At 46.5% G+C, this 16,508-nt stretch overlaps 1 protein-coding gene across 1 annotated transcript; it reads left to right on the forward strand.

Annotated features, from left to right (window-relative positions):
* Positions 1 to 12,905: 12,905 nt before the first annotated feature.
* LOC144257055 (olfactory receptor 11L1-like) lies at positions 12,906 to 13,877 on the forward strand. The gene has a single exon (XM_077803066.1). It carries the CDS (start codon positions 12,906 to 12,908, stop codon positions 13,875 to 13,877), a length of 972 nt encoding a protein of 323 aa, XP_077659192.1.
* Positions 13,878 to 16,508: the final 2,631 nt, after the last annotated feature.

A 16,508-nucleotide genomic window follows, 5' to 3' on the forward strand; every position in this document is an offset into this window, starting at 1 on the left:
AGGTGACCATTATGCATCCAGCATGACATCTGTATCTTTCTTTTCATCTTGTTCTGTCCCCATGGCTCTGACAGAGGCTGGAATATCTAATTCACAAAACTTGAAATACAATAAAGCAACCTATTGGCTCCCATGCATGGATAAGTTGATAATTAGGGTAATTTAAACCCAGACACCCCCATACGATGGCAGGCTAAGGAAAGATCACCATTACTGGTGGGATCATGGTGGTTTTTCCGAGGTTGGGGTGAGATAGGGGAGGTCACTTATTGTTTTAGAGCTGTTAAGCTCAAAGCTCAAAGTGTTTTCTTTCTTTTCTTTCTTTTTTTTTTTTTTGGCACCAGGGCTTGAGCCCAGGGGTGATTAACCACTGAGCCACATCCCCAGCTTTTTAAAAATATTTTATTTGGAGACAAGGTCTTGCTGAGTTGCTTAGGGCCTCACTAAGTTGATAAGGCTCACTTTCAACTCCCAATCCTCCCATTTCAGCCTCCCAAGCCCCTGTAATTACCTGTAATTACGTCTTACACCACAAGGCCAGGCCTAAAATTGCTTGTTTTCTGACACTGGGAGGCTAATGAGCTCTATAACATTGTTCTTAAAAACAAACTTCCCTTAGGAGTGGGCCAGTAGTGGGGTGGATGGTAATAGCACTGCAGGAAGCTCCTCCCGGGCATCTGATTATTTAACTTGAATTCCTATTTCTCATGGTCTCTCTTTCAGGGTAAACAATCTTTGTGCCAATGCTCCTTGTTGTTAACATGGTTCTGATGCTCAGCCTCTCCATTCCTGACCCTAACCCTGATAGACTCAGGGTGCAAAGTTTAGGATCCCCCCCACCACCCCCGGGAGCTCTGCCCATCCTCCACACCTCCTCTGGCCTCCCTGGCCAGCCTCCTCTGAAGCCATCAGCTGGCTGGAATACAGAACCCACGTTCTCCTCTGCTGCTAGCCTTAGCTTACTCCCTATTGGCAGGGGGCTGAATTTATGGCTCAGTGGTAGAGTGCTCACCTAGCATGCATGAGGCACTGGGTTTGATCTTCAGCACCACATAAACAAAGTTTGGGCTCCTGGTCTCTGCACAGCCTTCTGTTTACGAGGAGTCCTATTGGCCAAGGCCCTCATCTCTCCTGGGTCCCACCCTCCTCTCTGCTTGAGGGATCCACAATCTCCCAGCCCCACAGCCTGAGCTGAGACCTCAAGAGCACCAGGTCTGACTCAGCATTTCCCTCCAGCTTGGGGATGTTAAAATGTCTCTGTTTGTTTCCACTTAAGCAATTGCACCCTGCATTTGTAACCCTGACATTTTTTTTCAAACATCTTATTTTACCTTCATTTACTTCTCTTTATTTTATTTTTATGTGGTGCTGAAGATCAAACCCAGGGCCTCATGCATGCTAGGCGAGCACTCTACCACTGAGCCATAAATCCAGCCCACTGACTTTTTTTTTTTAATGGAGTGAAATACACTTAACAAAAAATTGACTATCCTGGGGGCTGGGGCTGTAGCTCAGTGGCAGAGTGCTTGCCTAGCATGTGTGAGGCACTGGGTTCAAGTCTCCGCACCCCATAAAATAAATAAATAAAGATATTCTGTCCATCTACAACTAAAAAAAAAATTTTAAAATTTACAATCCTATTTTTAAGCACAGAGTCGGTGATATTAAATACATCAATAGTGTTGAAAACAATGATAATCTCCTAAACATTTCACCATACACAGCTGTCGCTCTGTTAAATAATAACTTCCCGCTTGCTCTGCCCCGTGGCTGGCGACCCCTTTCTGCTTTCTGTCCCTCTCATCCTGCCCACTCCAAGTGACTTACCCAGGTGCATCCTCTAATACTCATCTTTTCTGTCAACTTACTTGACTCAGTGTCACTTCTGCAACAATCATCCTCATCATAACATGTTGCAGATTTCTTCATGTGTAACCGTAATAATGTTTCATTTTACACACACACACACCCCACAGTTGACTATTAACTCCTCTGTCAGGAACTCATGGGCTGCTTCTGTATTTCAGCCGTGTGTGGAATGCCTCTAAGAGCACAAATACACATGCAATCTTTCCAGACCCTGGTTTATTCTGGTGGGTCTGTACCTGGAGGTGGGATTCCACATCATAAGGTAGTTCTAGCTTCTCCAACAGTGCCAAAGATTCCACTTTCTTTACAAGCTCCCCACCCTTGCCATTTTCTGCTCTTATTTTTCATGGTTTTCCTTTTTCAGTGCCCGTGCTGGGGTCACACCCAGGGCCTTGCACATTCTGGACAAACACTCCACTGTGACCATGTCTCCAGCCCTGTTTCCTGCTTTCTATTGCACTGACCTAATGAGTGTGAGCTCCTAGCCCTGCGTTTTCTCCCCAGAAGCCCCACTGAAGCCTGGCCCACCCAGGTGGTCTCTTACTCCCTGTAGGCACAGCACCAACCTTCCCTGACCAGGGAGGGATGCTGGCACCCAATGCACCTTGGTGCTGCCATGGAAGGAATTCAGGGAGAAGGGCCAAGCTCTGACCACTCCCAGGGTCCAGTGGTGGTGAAAGTGGACCAAGGGCCTACCAGAGGTGGATGCGGAGGAGGCAGATGCCCTCCCCAGCACTCTCCATGCCCAGAGCTCCAGGCAGTGCAACTGCATTTCAACAAACTGTATCTATGTGATAATGCTACATTTAAAGAGTGGTTTGTATTATTATTTTATGCAATTTGCCTGATTCAGGGACAATAATGCATTCTGTTCACATTTTTATTCCCAAGTCCCTTTCCTCTGAGCCAGAACAGAGTAAAGTCAAGTCAAGCTCCTACAGGAAGTTAATAAATGTGATAGCCCAAGAGAGTCTCATCATCTCTCTTACACCTGCTCTGTTTTAGATGGGAGAGAGTCTCCACTTGAGCACATGTAGGGAGCAGTACTGGCTGTGGACAGGGCTGGACTGGACGGTGCTGTCCTGTGCTTCTCAGGCTGGCCGCAGGCCACCACTTACTGGTTTAATAGATGATTTCAGCTGCCATGCACCAGAGAGCACGTCCTGCTTCAGGGGAAACTGGCACATGGACAAAATAGTGTCACAGAAGGGTGACATTTCCAGACCCAAGTACTGGGGGGAGGGGCAGCAGAACGCAGGTAGCATGTGAGCCCGGGGACGGACCTGAAAACTCACAAAGGAGCTTGTGTCTGAAGTTGGTGCTCTGGAGGCTTGGCAGATAAAGCCTGCCCTGTCATTCCAGAGGATTCTACTCAGAGGAAGCAGTGTGCAGAGAGCAGTTGAAGATGCAGGACTGTCTTTCTGGTGTGTTGGGTCCTCAGGAATTTGATGTGTCTCCTTCCTAGGTGGCCATCCAGGGAGACTGGATAGGGCTAGTTGTGCGCGCTATTCCAGAAAGTGTGATTTTTGTTGGTAAGAAGTGGATCCCAATGTCATCACACACAGTATGTCTACACTGCGGATGAGGCAGTCAGTGTGGAAGCCCTTGGGTCAGTGTGGACTAGAGGCTTTATATACCCTCAGGGACGTCCCAGGGCAGCTGGGGTGGAATGGCACAGTAAAGTCGTGGGGTGTTCTGCCGGCTATTAGAGGCAGCCCCGCCCCGGCTGCAGCTGCACAGGGCCCATTGTCCATCTGACAAATGGAAGACACATATGCCAGGCCTCCCTGGCCTCCACTGGGTGAGGCGTCAGGGAAGCTCTTCAGTGAGCTTAGAGGCCGCCCCAGCCCTTTGTGTGGATCCAGTCTCCAGTCTGTGTAAAACGCAGGAGAAAGGCGGGGGCACTTCTCCAGGCCACGGACTTGCACACTTCTTCAGGGGCCGCCTAGATCAGGTCCAGGCTTCACACCGTGCAGTTGTGGATGACAGTTTAATACAGAACATACCTTGGCCCTGAGCACTCCTGCTGCAGGTCCACGCTAAGAGGGTCTGAATGTATGGGTCTCCCACAAATTCCACTGCAGGACAAGAAGGAAAAATCATGAGCCAGAGGAAAAACAATTTTCTTCTGCCTTCTATGACATTTAAAGGAAGATAAAGGACATAGTTATTGGATTAATTCGAGGCAAGGTGGGAGGGAAATCAGGAAAAAACTCATCATGATGTTTGAAAGTGGTTTCCCAAAAATGGAAACAGGAGGCAAAGCACTTAAACAAAGAAACAAAAACCAAAGAACAACAAAAAATTCCAAAAGATTAGAGATTCTGGCATAAACTTTTTTTGGAAATGGACATATTTTCAAAGTGTGTAAGTAAAGGTAGGTGACCCTAACTAGGCCCTTCAAAAGCAATATTCATCCAAAATTTAACTTTACTAGTAAAATTACTCTGAAGAGCTGATCTTCCTAGGTGGATGTGGTGGTGACAGCCCTGTCCCAGCAGTTACATCCAGAAGCTGGAAGCCGTCCCAGCCCTGGTGGATGCTCTCTGTCTACCCTTCACCCAGCAGGTTCACCCCCTGCTGTGCCTGCTTTGGTCTTTTCCCCTTGGGCCTCCCTTACCAGCTCCTGAGCTGCCTGGTTGGATAGGACCTTGAATGGCTTGTGTAACCATCACTAGTTCTTGTCCCTTGGTGTCCCTTGGAGCTTCATTCTATTGATGTAGCACCTGCAATCCCGTGACTGTCCCAAGAGCACTTTGAAGCTGAGACAACTTGCAAACCCCATGTTCCCACCTGCCCCTGCAGTGACCCTGGTGCTCACATGGACTTCTCTGCCTGTGTCCTGTGGTGACTTGGCTTCTAAATAAGGCGTGGTAGAAACTAAGAGTGGAGCATGTGGCTCTGATGTGACCCAGCGGATGCTCTTCCAAAGACCGGCTCCCCAGCCACAGAACACCACGGGAGAAAGAAGAGGAAGTGCAGGTCTCTGGGGACACTGTTGTCTGCAGAGGCTAATTGTTCTGAGTTTCCTTATCTCCAGGGTGTGTTCCAAACAGAGCTGTTCCTCTGTGAGGCTCCCTCTCTAGTTATGAGTCGGGTGGTGACAGGGATAACAGCAAGTGGGCTGCCAGTTTCAGGATGTGGCTGTCCTGGAAAGAGTGACTGGTGGTTTTGGGCCTGTTCATTTATCCTCTGTGGCTGGTTGCTTCAGCTAATTCACTAGTTTAACTCAATTACTTGATTCCAGAGAATGGTTCTAATTTTTAAAAGCAGTCATTTGGCACAATTTTTCCTGGGACATTAACATATTGATAAAATACAATGTCATCTGTCACCCTGCTGGGAAGAATGCAAAGCATTATTCATAATAGCTCAGGGGATCAAATAGGTACACAGACAATGCAGCAAGAAATGACATAGACTATTAAGATAATCCCAGTCCTTTATTTAAAAAAAAAGAAATAAAAATAATATATGTGACAATAATTCTTCCAATAACTTAGGTTGCAGGACTTGGACATCTAACGTACCCATTGCACATCAAGCCCTCTCTGCAGGTTAGCAATGGTGCAGTGTTAGGATGAGGGGCTGGGGCTTTGGGGCAGTAAAGCCTTGACTGGCACTCCTGGGAAATCCCTCCCCTGCCACCCTGTGCTGAGGCAATTCCTATACTGACAAAGTTGAGTTTAGGTTTGTCAACAAACTGTGTCCCCACCTTAGTTCAGGATCATTTTGTCTATGAAATTATAGAATTAAATTTTAGAAAACACTTGACTGTCTATCCTATCTATCAAATCATCTGACCTTCTGTAATACCTAAGCAAGGGATAGTCTTCCATGCAACTTCAGCCTGAGTTTTAGAACATGCTTCCTTTTATTGAAACAAAATATCTACAGCAGTTACCACAACATAGCCAGGCTACTCATAATATCACCAATATCATGGTGCTAACTCATTTCAGAATTTCAAACTTCTCTGTGCAGCAATAAATTAACTATGTACCTATGAAGAAAAAATTTTAAAATTTACTGGAAAATATTAAAAAATTAAAATATTAATTAAAGATAAAATTTAAATATTTACACATTAGTAAATGTATTAATTTAGTGTTAGGCACAAATGGATACTTATTTTTAGTTCAACAGTGTAACCTTGTGTGTGTACCTGTGTTACTGAGGATTCAACTCAGGAGTGTTCTACCATTGGATTACTTCCCCAGCCTGTTTTAAAATTCTTGTTTTGAGATGGGGTCTTGCAAAGTTGTTGAAGCTGCCTCAGCTTCCCAAGTTGCTGGGATTACAGATAGACCACACCAAACCCAATTTCACAACATAATTCTTAATTAATAAGCAATTCAAAAATAAGTGTGCCACATTCAAAATGAGAAGCCAGTAATAGGATGCTTGATCCACTATGCAGTTAATGACTACAAATGAGAATTTCTTAGGACATATTACTTTCTTAAGTCACTATCAGAAATCATGGTGCACACAGGAAGAAAAGGTTCTTGGAAGGAATAACCATGTGACTTGGGCTGGGAGGAAGAGGGGAAGATGAATACATGAGTTCATTTTGCATTACTTTAACACAATACATGAGATGGGTTGACTTTATAAGGAAAGGAACAATTTAGCTGATACTTTTGGTGGCTGAAAGTCCAAACAGCATGGCACAGGCTCTGGCTGGCCCTGTTGGCTGTATCACCATCTCTCTGGGGCTCACCCACACTCCCAGCAGATGAACCCTTGAGGGACAAGTAATAGCCACACCACAGCAACGACTGAGTGGGAGAGGAGCACAGAGCAGGGCCTTCCAAAACTAAGTTCCTGTAGCCTGTGGGTGCACACAGGTTGATGTCTTTAATCCTGTGGGAACATACAAATGCACACTGTGCCCTGCACTTTATACATTTCAAGCCATGTCAATATTCCCTTCCTTCTAGAGACAATGTGTCTCCTGCTAGTGTCTCCTTGCTGCAGGATAGGGAAGCCCACCCTGTCATGACATGGAGGAACATTGGACAGTAGCCTCCTGATGCCCCTGCCCGCCATGACCAGCTCTCACTGGGCAGCTGGACTGACTTGTGCAGCTGATACATTCTGGTGGTGGCTGTGTGCATTGCTTCGTCCCAGGGCCCCTCTGGCCTATGGAGGTGAGCTGAGATGGTCTTTGAAAACCTGCAGCTGGCCTTCTCCTTTTCTCCAGCTGGGGTTGACCTGCACATAGGTCTGTTACCTTATTTCTGCAGCTGACAAAGAAAGAATACACAAACTGCTTTGCAGGCCCAACCAAGCCTCTCTCTGCAAGGTCTCGGGTCTTAGAAGAGCTATAATGGCATCAGATGGAAATGGTCCATCCTGAAAGAGGATCCATTAACAGTATGTTAATTTTCCCACTAGAGAGAAAAGGCCTATCACGGACATTAACTATTATTATTATTTTGGGAGGGAGGGGTACCCGGGGCACTCAGGGGCACTCAGGGGTACTTGACCACTGAGCCAGATCACAACCCTATTTTTGTATTTTATTTAGAGACAGGGTCTCACTGAGTTGCTTAGTGGCTTGATAAGTTGTCAAGGCTGCCTTTGAACTCATGATCCTCCTGCCTCAGCCTCCCAAACCACTGGGATTATAGGAATGGGCTACCACACTAGTCTGGACATTAACCATTAAAAAAAAAAAAAAAAAAAAAAACAAACAAAACAAACAAATAAACCTGCAGACAAGCTACAGACTATAGATCAAAACCCCTGCTGTGTGACCCAGTAGGTGGGCCACCCCAGGAGTGGAGTAGAGCACCAGGCAGAGCACCAGGAGCCTGACTCTGGGTGACAGCACTCTGGGTATTTGGAAATATACATTTTGTCTGTAATTTCTTTCATTTTCCAAATTTTCTAAAATTATACATATAAATCATATTTTTTTAAAAAAACTGTGTATTAGTCAAATCAGCATCAACAAATAACTAATGATGTAGCCTTCTCTATCAGGGTATTTATGTGATTCTCTTGTGTATCCTAATACTCCAACAAGTTCAAGGTATGTAGTAGGTGCTCAACATGCATGTATTTATTAAATTAATGATTGATTAAAAAAGCAAAAAAAGTTTCTATTTTTAACTTCTTTATTCAATACTTCAACACTTTCTTTTAAACTGAAATATTCAAAATCACTTTCACTAGAAGTATTAACAAATTAAACCTTAAATAGACAGACTTCCACATACTTAGATTAAAAATAAATCCTGCTATGCTTAAGACCTGGGTTGATAAACCTTTCCAATTTGTCTGTAATTCATATGTTACATTTTCTTAGATTGAGAGATTCACTAAGAATGAGCCTTTTTTTTTTAATGGTGCTGGGGATTGAACCCAGGGCCTTGTGCACTTAAGTTAAGCACTCTACCAACTGAACTACATCCCCAGGCCAAGAATGAGCTTTAAGCTGGGTGTGGTGGCATACATCTGTAATCCCAATGGCCCAGGAGGCTGAGACAGGAGGATCAGGAGTTCAAAGCCAGCCTCAGCAATGGTGAGTCACTAAGCAACTCAGTGAGACCTTGTCTCTAAATTAAACACAAAATATGGCTGGGGATGTGGCTCAGTGGTCAAGTGCCCCTGAGTACAATCCCAAGTACCAAAAAATAAATAAATAAATAAATAAATAAACAAATAAATAAATAAATAAATAATGACTTTTGCAATATTTCTTTAATTGAATGAGTTAGTTTGAACATGGAGATATATATTAGACATATGTATATACATATATGTGTATATGTATATGCTCCTACTATTGCTGTCACATACATATAGATATGTACACATATACATATATATACACACACACATATATACATATATTATAGCAAAGGTAGGACCCATTCTAAGTTAAGAAAAAATTAAATCCATTTTAAAAAGAATGTGCAAATTGCTTCTATCTCAACGTTTTATCCACAACAAAGCCTCAGTGGACACAGAGGAATATCAGAAGTTAGCTTTCATTGTTTACAGACTTGATTGGCAAATTATAGAACACATTGGGGAAAAGGATTCTCGGTAGGACCAGGTCCCCAAGATACCCAGGGTTTCTGAAAGGAGAAGCCTGCTCCACCCAGAGCCAGACACCAGCAGGAGAGACAAGTTCCAGCTCTCACAATGAAAATGCAGGCGGACTTTGGGTCAGAGGAGGGCAAGGCAGCTTTCAGAGCAGCAGCCCTTGGGTCTCCTTGTGATGGCCAGAGGGACAGCAGGGGAGGCGCGTGCAGATGAGGCAGCTTTTCAAGGAGAAAATCAGCATGGTATGTGTTTCATATCCAAGGGCACAGTTTCCTGGCTATGGTTGTGGATTCCTCCTTGTCAGGGCAACTTGCTCTGCCTATGTAAAAAGAGATGGTCTTGCCTAAATGTGCTGAGATATAAAACTGTAATGACAACAACAACAAAAACTTAAAAAGGCTTCCTGAGACACCAAAGCCATTTAATGTACTGTAGGCAGATGGCATGTAAGAACAATAAAGGGGCTGGGGTAAGTGGCTCAGTGGTAGAGCACTTATCTAGCATGTGTGAGGCACTGGGTTCGATTCTCAGCACTGCATATAAATAAATAAATAAATAAGGTCCATTGACATTTAAAAAACATCAAAAAAGAATGATAATATTCTTGATTGTGTTTATTCCCATATAATTTGAAAAGAAAAACTACATAATTAGACCTGAGTTTATGCTGGTTGCTCTAGTACTGAAGCAGGCAGCGTTCTGAGAGGCAGCAATCTTTATTATTTTCAGCTAATGTAATGAAGCTAATTTTTTTTATCAGTCATTGAACTCAGGGGCACTCAACCACTGAACCACATTCCCAGCCTTACCTTGTATTTTATTTAGAGACAGGGTCTCACTGAGTTGCTTAGTACCTTGCTTTTGCTGAGGCTGGATCTAAACTCGCAATCCTCCTGTCTCAGCCTCCAGAGCCACTGGGATTGCAGGCATGCACCACCGCACCAGGCTCATGAAGTTAATTTTAAAAGTTGGAAATAATATTTAAGTGATTGTAGTGAGTTTATTATTGAAAGTATTTAAGCCATGAATGGTGATTAAACAAGTTCAGTTTCTTGTTGCATTTGAACTTATAAGAGAAAGTTTAGCCAGAAGCTGTGGTGCACTTCTGTAAATCCAGAGGCTCAGGAGGCTGAGACAGGAGGATTTGGAGTTCAAAGCCAGCCTCAGCAATGTTGAGGTGTTAAACAAGTCAGTGAGATCCTGTCTCTAAATAAAATACAAAATAGGGCTGGGGATGTGGTTCAGTGTTTGAGTGCCCCTGAGTTCATTCCCCAGTACCCTGCCCCACCAAAAGGAAATTTAACTGGGAAACTTAGCCCAAAATCCTGTAAACTTAGTCTAGTGGGATGCTGTGCTTGTTTGCTTTTATTGGGATCTCACAAACCTGCATATCATACTTCCCCATGGCTAAATGATTTATTTTTAATTTATTCATGATCAAGTAAATGGTAATAAAAGTATGATATTAGGTGTATATAAGGGTCTGAAAAAGTGAGCGAGATAAGCAGGATATTACATTTAAAAGGAACAGTAAATAGATTTACTTAATTACATGATAATGTCACACACAAAAAGTGAGAAAGCCAAGGCAGGAAAAGACCATGTTCCAAGATGGCATAGTTAATTACTACAAGATCTGGGGGCATAGCTCTATCATGGCTGTGTGCCCAGACAGCTTCTAAGTATCGCCCAGTCTTGGAGCAAATCCTTCTATGTGGTTAAATTCCAGCACCCAGCATCCCCTGGTTGTTCATTCGAAGGTCGGAGGCAGAACTGCTGGGATATGCTCTTCAGGCCAAGGGGCAGCGCTTGCCTTGGATAGTGTCACCTGCTGGTCACACAGGTGACCAGCTCCTCCAGACTTCAGGAAGGAAGTGGTCTCTAAGGGGGCAAAAGGATGTGGGAAATGAGCCCTCAGACATGTCCAGGGATAATATCCCAGGGGCCTGTGAAGGGGACAGAAAGGCAAGATCTGGGTGGCTAGAAGAACCCAGAGGAGATGAGAGTCGGGAACCAAATGGGCAAGGAGAAGAGCAGACCCAGGTGTGAGAGGCAGGGAAGAGGACCCAGCAGGGCCCAGCCAACCAAGAATGCCCTGGGGTCGCCATGGCCTCGTCTTGAGCTGGATTTAAGAGATCCAGTGTGTGCGTGAGGCTTCCTGCTCCGTGCTGGGCTCCTGAAGGCAGCTTCATAGAGCTTACGATGTCGTCTTCAGTTCATGTAAAGGTTCCATGTTCAGTGGACATAGCCTTCCTGATGCTTTTGCCCAGGCACAAGAGGAGAAAAGAGAACACAGCAAAAAACCAAACTGCAGTCTTGGAGATGATGAGCAAAGTGGCAAATCAGCAGAAGAGGGTCCTCAGGGGAGTGCGTGGACTGGCCAATGTTCTGTTCACCAACCAGGGATGATCCATAGCTCCTCTGTGCCCCTGTGTAAGATGCGCTTTCACTTCCTCACAGAGACTGAGTTACTGAGTAGGGCACAGTGGTCATGGAAGGCCGCAGGGAAAGCGCTGCAGCCATCAGGGTGAGAGATGGTGGCACGTATTCCAGGCAGCAAGCAAGTGGGCGGATAATAGTGATCCCCCTGGACCTGGAAATAGTTGCAGGTGGAGCCAGCTGATTTTGCAGAACAGTCTAATATTGGGTCAAAGTCAAGGTTTCTGGTTGAGAAGTGGTGAAGAGTACCTCCTTGTGGGGGTGGACAGCTGCACCAAGGGTCTGGTGGGCAGCTGGGTGGAGGTGAGGTCACAGAAGTCTCAGGAGCTGAGTGGACATCTGTGGTGCATTTCAGAGAGGACAGCTGTTTGCACCCTAATATTCAAGACTGACACGTGAAATTGAAGGTTAAGAGCTGAGAGACTGAACGTGGAGTCAGGCTAGCAGCAGGCCCGGTGCAACCCCAGCACCATGAATGAATGAATGAGTAAAGTCAAGAGCTGCATGTTGAGCTGCTGTAAACTCTGAGAGTTTGCAAACGTGAAGAGCCAGCTATGGTGGAATCCAGAGGAAGGTCACGGATATTAAGTGACAAGCTGATCAGGAAGAGGGAGGGGTCCTGAGAGCCCTGGACAAAGCAAGCAGAGGAGCTGGGGGTGGTGGTGGTCACACCTGTGATCCCAGCTTCTCGGAGGCAGAGGCAGGAGGGTGGCAAGTGCAAGGCCAGCCTGGGCAACTGGTGAGACCCTGTCTAAAATCAAAAGGGCTGGGGTGGAGCTCAGTGGTAGAGCACTTGCCTTGCACGAGTGAAGCCCGGGTTCAACCCCCACTACAACAAGCAAACACACAAACCAACTCATAAATGAAGCAGAGGACTAAGGGCCACTGAAGAAAGGAACAGTCTCCACCAGGGAAGGAGTCCATGGGGGTGGGCAGCCCATGGAGACAGCACAGCTGGACCTTTGATGTGTGCTTCACCTCTCGTTTACAGAGAGTAAAAACCAGGCTTTTGGCAAACTGGAACAACTCTAGCAAAGAGGTGGCCACTGCTGGCCAGGAGAGGATGAGCTGGAAACCTGCAGCACCTCCCAGCGTGGGGGAGGACACAGCCCAAGTGAGGGACTAGCTGAGACCCATGCACACCACTCCTTCAGGGTACAGATGAACGGTAGGTGGGGGTGTTAGTGGCCTAAGCTTGCACGTGCTCCCATGGGGACCCCAGGCTTCTGGTCAAGAGACAAGGCCATGCTGAGGTTTGAAAACAGAACACATTTGCAATCCTCACTGAGGAGACGGAGGAGTGACTGGGTCAGGAGGAGTGACTGGGTCAGGAAGCCTGGAGCCATTGATATTCAGATCCAAATGTGGTCAAATAAAAGGAGCATGGGATTGTGCATTTGAACCTCCCAAGAGCAGCACATGCAAACCTAAAACAAAACAAAAAAGCCCTGAAGGTCCAAACACCAGCGGTCATAATATTCTTGTCCTCGCACCCTGTGCTTATCATACATGTTTTCTGCACTCCCTGCCCCCAGACGATGCAAGCCCCAAATGTGTCTGCAGTCACCGAGTTTCAGTTGCTCGGATTCCGGACCCTTCAGGAGTGGCAGACCCTGCTCTTCACCATTTTCCTACTCATCTACCTCCTGACCCTCACCGGGAACATCATCATCATCGCAGTGGTGAGCCACGACAGGCGCCTGCACTCCCCCATGTACACGTTCCTCCAGCACCTCTCTTTTCTGGAGATCTGGTACACGTCCACCATCGTGCCCCTTCTCCTGGCCAACCTGGCCTCCTGGGGCCGGGCCATCTCCTTCTCCGCCTGTATGGCGCAGCTCTACTTCTTCGTGTTCTCTGGGGCTACTGAGTGTTTCCTCCTGGCCGTTATGGCCTACCACTGGTACCTGGCCATCTGCAGTCCACTGCACTACCCCTTCCTCATGAGCCCTGACACCTGCAGGCACCTGTTGGCCCTCTGCTGGTTGACAGGGGTGGGCACAGGCTTTCTGCCATCCATGATGATTTCCCAGCTGGACTTCTGTGGGCCCAACCAGATCAACCACTTCTTCTGTGACCTCCCGCCGCTCATGCAACTCTCCTGCTCCAGTGCCCACGTCACCGAGATGGCCATCTCTGTCCTGTCGGTCGCAGTGCTGTGCGTCTGTTTTCTCCTGACCCTTGTGTCCTATGTCTTCATTGTGTCCTCCATATTGAGGATCCCTTCAGCTTCTGGACGGAGGAAGACCTTCTCCACCTGTGGGTCCCACCTGGCTGTTGTCACCATCTACTATGGGACCATGATCTCCATGTATGTGCGCCCCAGTGCCCACCTGTCACCCGAAATCAATAAGATCATCTCTGTCTTCTACACCGTGGTCACACCACTGATGAACCCAGTCATCTACAGCTTGAGGAACAAAGACTTCAGGGAGGCTGTTAGAAAAGCTATCAGAAGGCAGGGCAGCCGCTGTGGAGTCGGAATGAGAGGACAGGTCTTCATTAGGTAGGGAGAGTCTGCAGGCCGCAGCTCATGGGGCCAGGCAGGACCAGGACTCTGGCTTCGGAGCCCAGGCTGAGCATCCCCGCTAGTGTGCAGAGGGTCCTGTGGCTGTAAGGAATCAGTGACTTGAAGTCCCCCGCCCAGGAGACATCAGAAGATGGGCTTCTGTGTGGGGACCTTCTGTCCTCAGGCATGTTTTCTCTTCTGCTGGGAATCTGTAGTCTCAGCGCCTGGTGATGGCATGCGTGGCCTGAACCCAGAGGAACAAAGACTTCAAGGAGGCTGTTAGAAAAGCCCTGAGAAGGCAGCTTGCCACTTGGCCACTGGTCCCTGAGGGATTCCCTTGCATTTGCACAGCATAGGGACAGGCAGTTCTAATCTCTTACACACTGTTGGGAAACTGGCCTTGCACACCTCAAACCTGATGAATGACAGCTGTGGCAAGAATGAATGAAAAAGCAAACCAAGACTTTGGAATTGTGTTTTGTCCTCCATCATCTCCTAGTGATAAGAGAACAAATAAGGATTTTTAAAGTGCTAAGCATTTGTCTTGGATAAGCTAGACTTCTAATATTTTCTGTTTAATGAAATTCCAGGGAAGGAAGGAAGGGGATAGAGGGATTGGAAGACTGGAGTCAGGCCCTGTGGCATAATACAAATTTCTTTCACAAGTTCCTTTGCTCACCCAGGATTTAGGAGATCTCTGCCACTCCCACCCCCCCCCACACACACACACCCTGACAGATTCCATTCCTTAATTCCACAAATACTTTAATCCCCTGAAGTAGGAGATCTCCTGCTGCAGTCTGCAGTGCCTGGAGATACAAGATATAGAAAAGGCGAGGAAGATTGGCCTCAATGAAGCCTAATTCCAGAAGGCAAGAGGGCTTGAGCCCTATAGAGAATAAGGATGTGCTTCTGTTTCTGTAAACACTGGAACAGAGAGTAGGCTGGGCTTGAAGGCAGACCAGCAAGGCCTGCATCAGCAGGGGGTTAGGGAAGCTCTGCCCACCTAGTGCTCAACCTTCACTGCTGGGAGGAGGAGAGCAGAAGTGGACAGAGAAGTCCAGGCATGCAGGACAGAAGAGGGAGGCAGAGTGACTGGGGAGGTGGACAGAGGTCAGCCTGGGGAGGGGTAGAGCCTTGTTCCTGTGGATCATTAGTAACCCTGTAGAGGTTTTGAATTTACACTAAGAGAAATGATTGATTATTGGAGGGTACTAAATATAGAACTGAAGATAAAGTTTGCATTTACAACTATTTAAAAACTATTTAAAGAAAAGACAGAGAAAGAACTGTTGGGTTAATGCAGCAGCTCATGGGGTAGAGGAAGTTGGTTTGATTTTAGATTTGTTAATGAAATCCATATAAGCAGGTCCCTTCAGGAGAGTGCAACCAAAAAATCAAGAGAGCAAAGACAGAGCAGAGCAAAGGAATGGAAAATACAAAAAGGTGGGAGGAGGAACCCCAAGTAGTAGAAGATGCCCGGAGGAGGCTGAGCTAGCTGCAGAGCTGGTGGCTCAGGGGCTGAGCTGGCAGGAGGAAGGGACAGCAGGGAAGCTGGAGCCAGAGGGTTGCACTTTGCCTGACCCAGAGCACTGCTGTCCCTAGAGGGCAGTGTCTTTGTCATGCAGAGGGTGATACCACAGGGGGCAGTGCCCAAGAGAATGCTCAGGAGGGAAGGGAGCAGCTGTGTTTGCAAACAGTTTTCCTGAAGGGTAGTGTTGAAGGGGTGAGAGCCAAATATCTCAAGGGAGGTGTAGTTGTGTTTTTATAAATTGTAAGATGTTAGCACCTGGGTTGATTCCAACGCAGGTGGGGAAGGCCATTAGTGTACAAAAGCCTGAGAGGTCTCTAGTATAAGCAGCACCTGAAAGCCTGGGATTGGGCAGGACAGGGTCCAGGACAAGTGTGAAGTGGCAGTGCTCAGAGGGAGAGAACTTGGTTCAGCCTCCAGGGGCAGAAGGCAGAGGTCTTCCTTGGATGAGGTCTTAGAAATGGAGATAGGATTGGGCACTTTCACCTGAGGGCTCATCTGCTTTTTTTTTTTTTTAATTGTTGTGTCAATTTTTATTGAGATACAATTAACATACAGTAAGATTTACTTTTTTGTGTATGTGGTGCTGAAGCCAGATTTAAAGTTAGGTAGTCAGTGTAGTTAGGTAAATCGGGTCTAATATCGAGTGAAATCTAAAATGGAGGCCATGCTGGGAATGACTCAGGGAAAACAGGACAACTCATGGAATGTTAATAAAGTTCCGAAAAGGCCCTAGGCCAAAGTCCACCTGGAAGAAATGTTAATGAACATCCCCCAACAGATTTGAAGACAGCCCATCCCAAAGAAATGTTAATGAAGCCCAGGATACAGCCCCCAACAGATTTGGAGATAGCTCATCCCAAAGAAATGTTAATGAACAGCAAACTTGACTCAGAAATGACCAGATTACTTCTTTGGCCCACCTGTGTCCCACCCCTCGGGCCTTCCAACCTACATTCCATTACTGAAAGAACTATAAAAAGGGGAGACAACTGCACTTCCACGGATTCCACCTTCTGGGTCCCCTTCTTCCTCCGGGAGAAGTCTTTTCTTCTGTCCTTTAATAAATTTCTAATTTCTACTCTGACCTTGCCTCGGCGT

This window comes from Urocitellus parryii, chromosome 1, assembly GCF_045843805.1.
Source record: "Urocitellus parryii isolate mUroPar1 chromosome 1, mUroPar1.hap1, whole genome shotgun sequence".
In the NCBI taxonomy this organism is placed as follows: domain Eukaryota; kingdom Metazoa; phylum Chordata; class Mammalia; order Rodentia; family Sciuridae; genus Urocitellus; species Urocitellus parryii.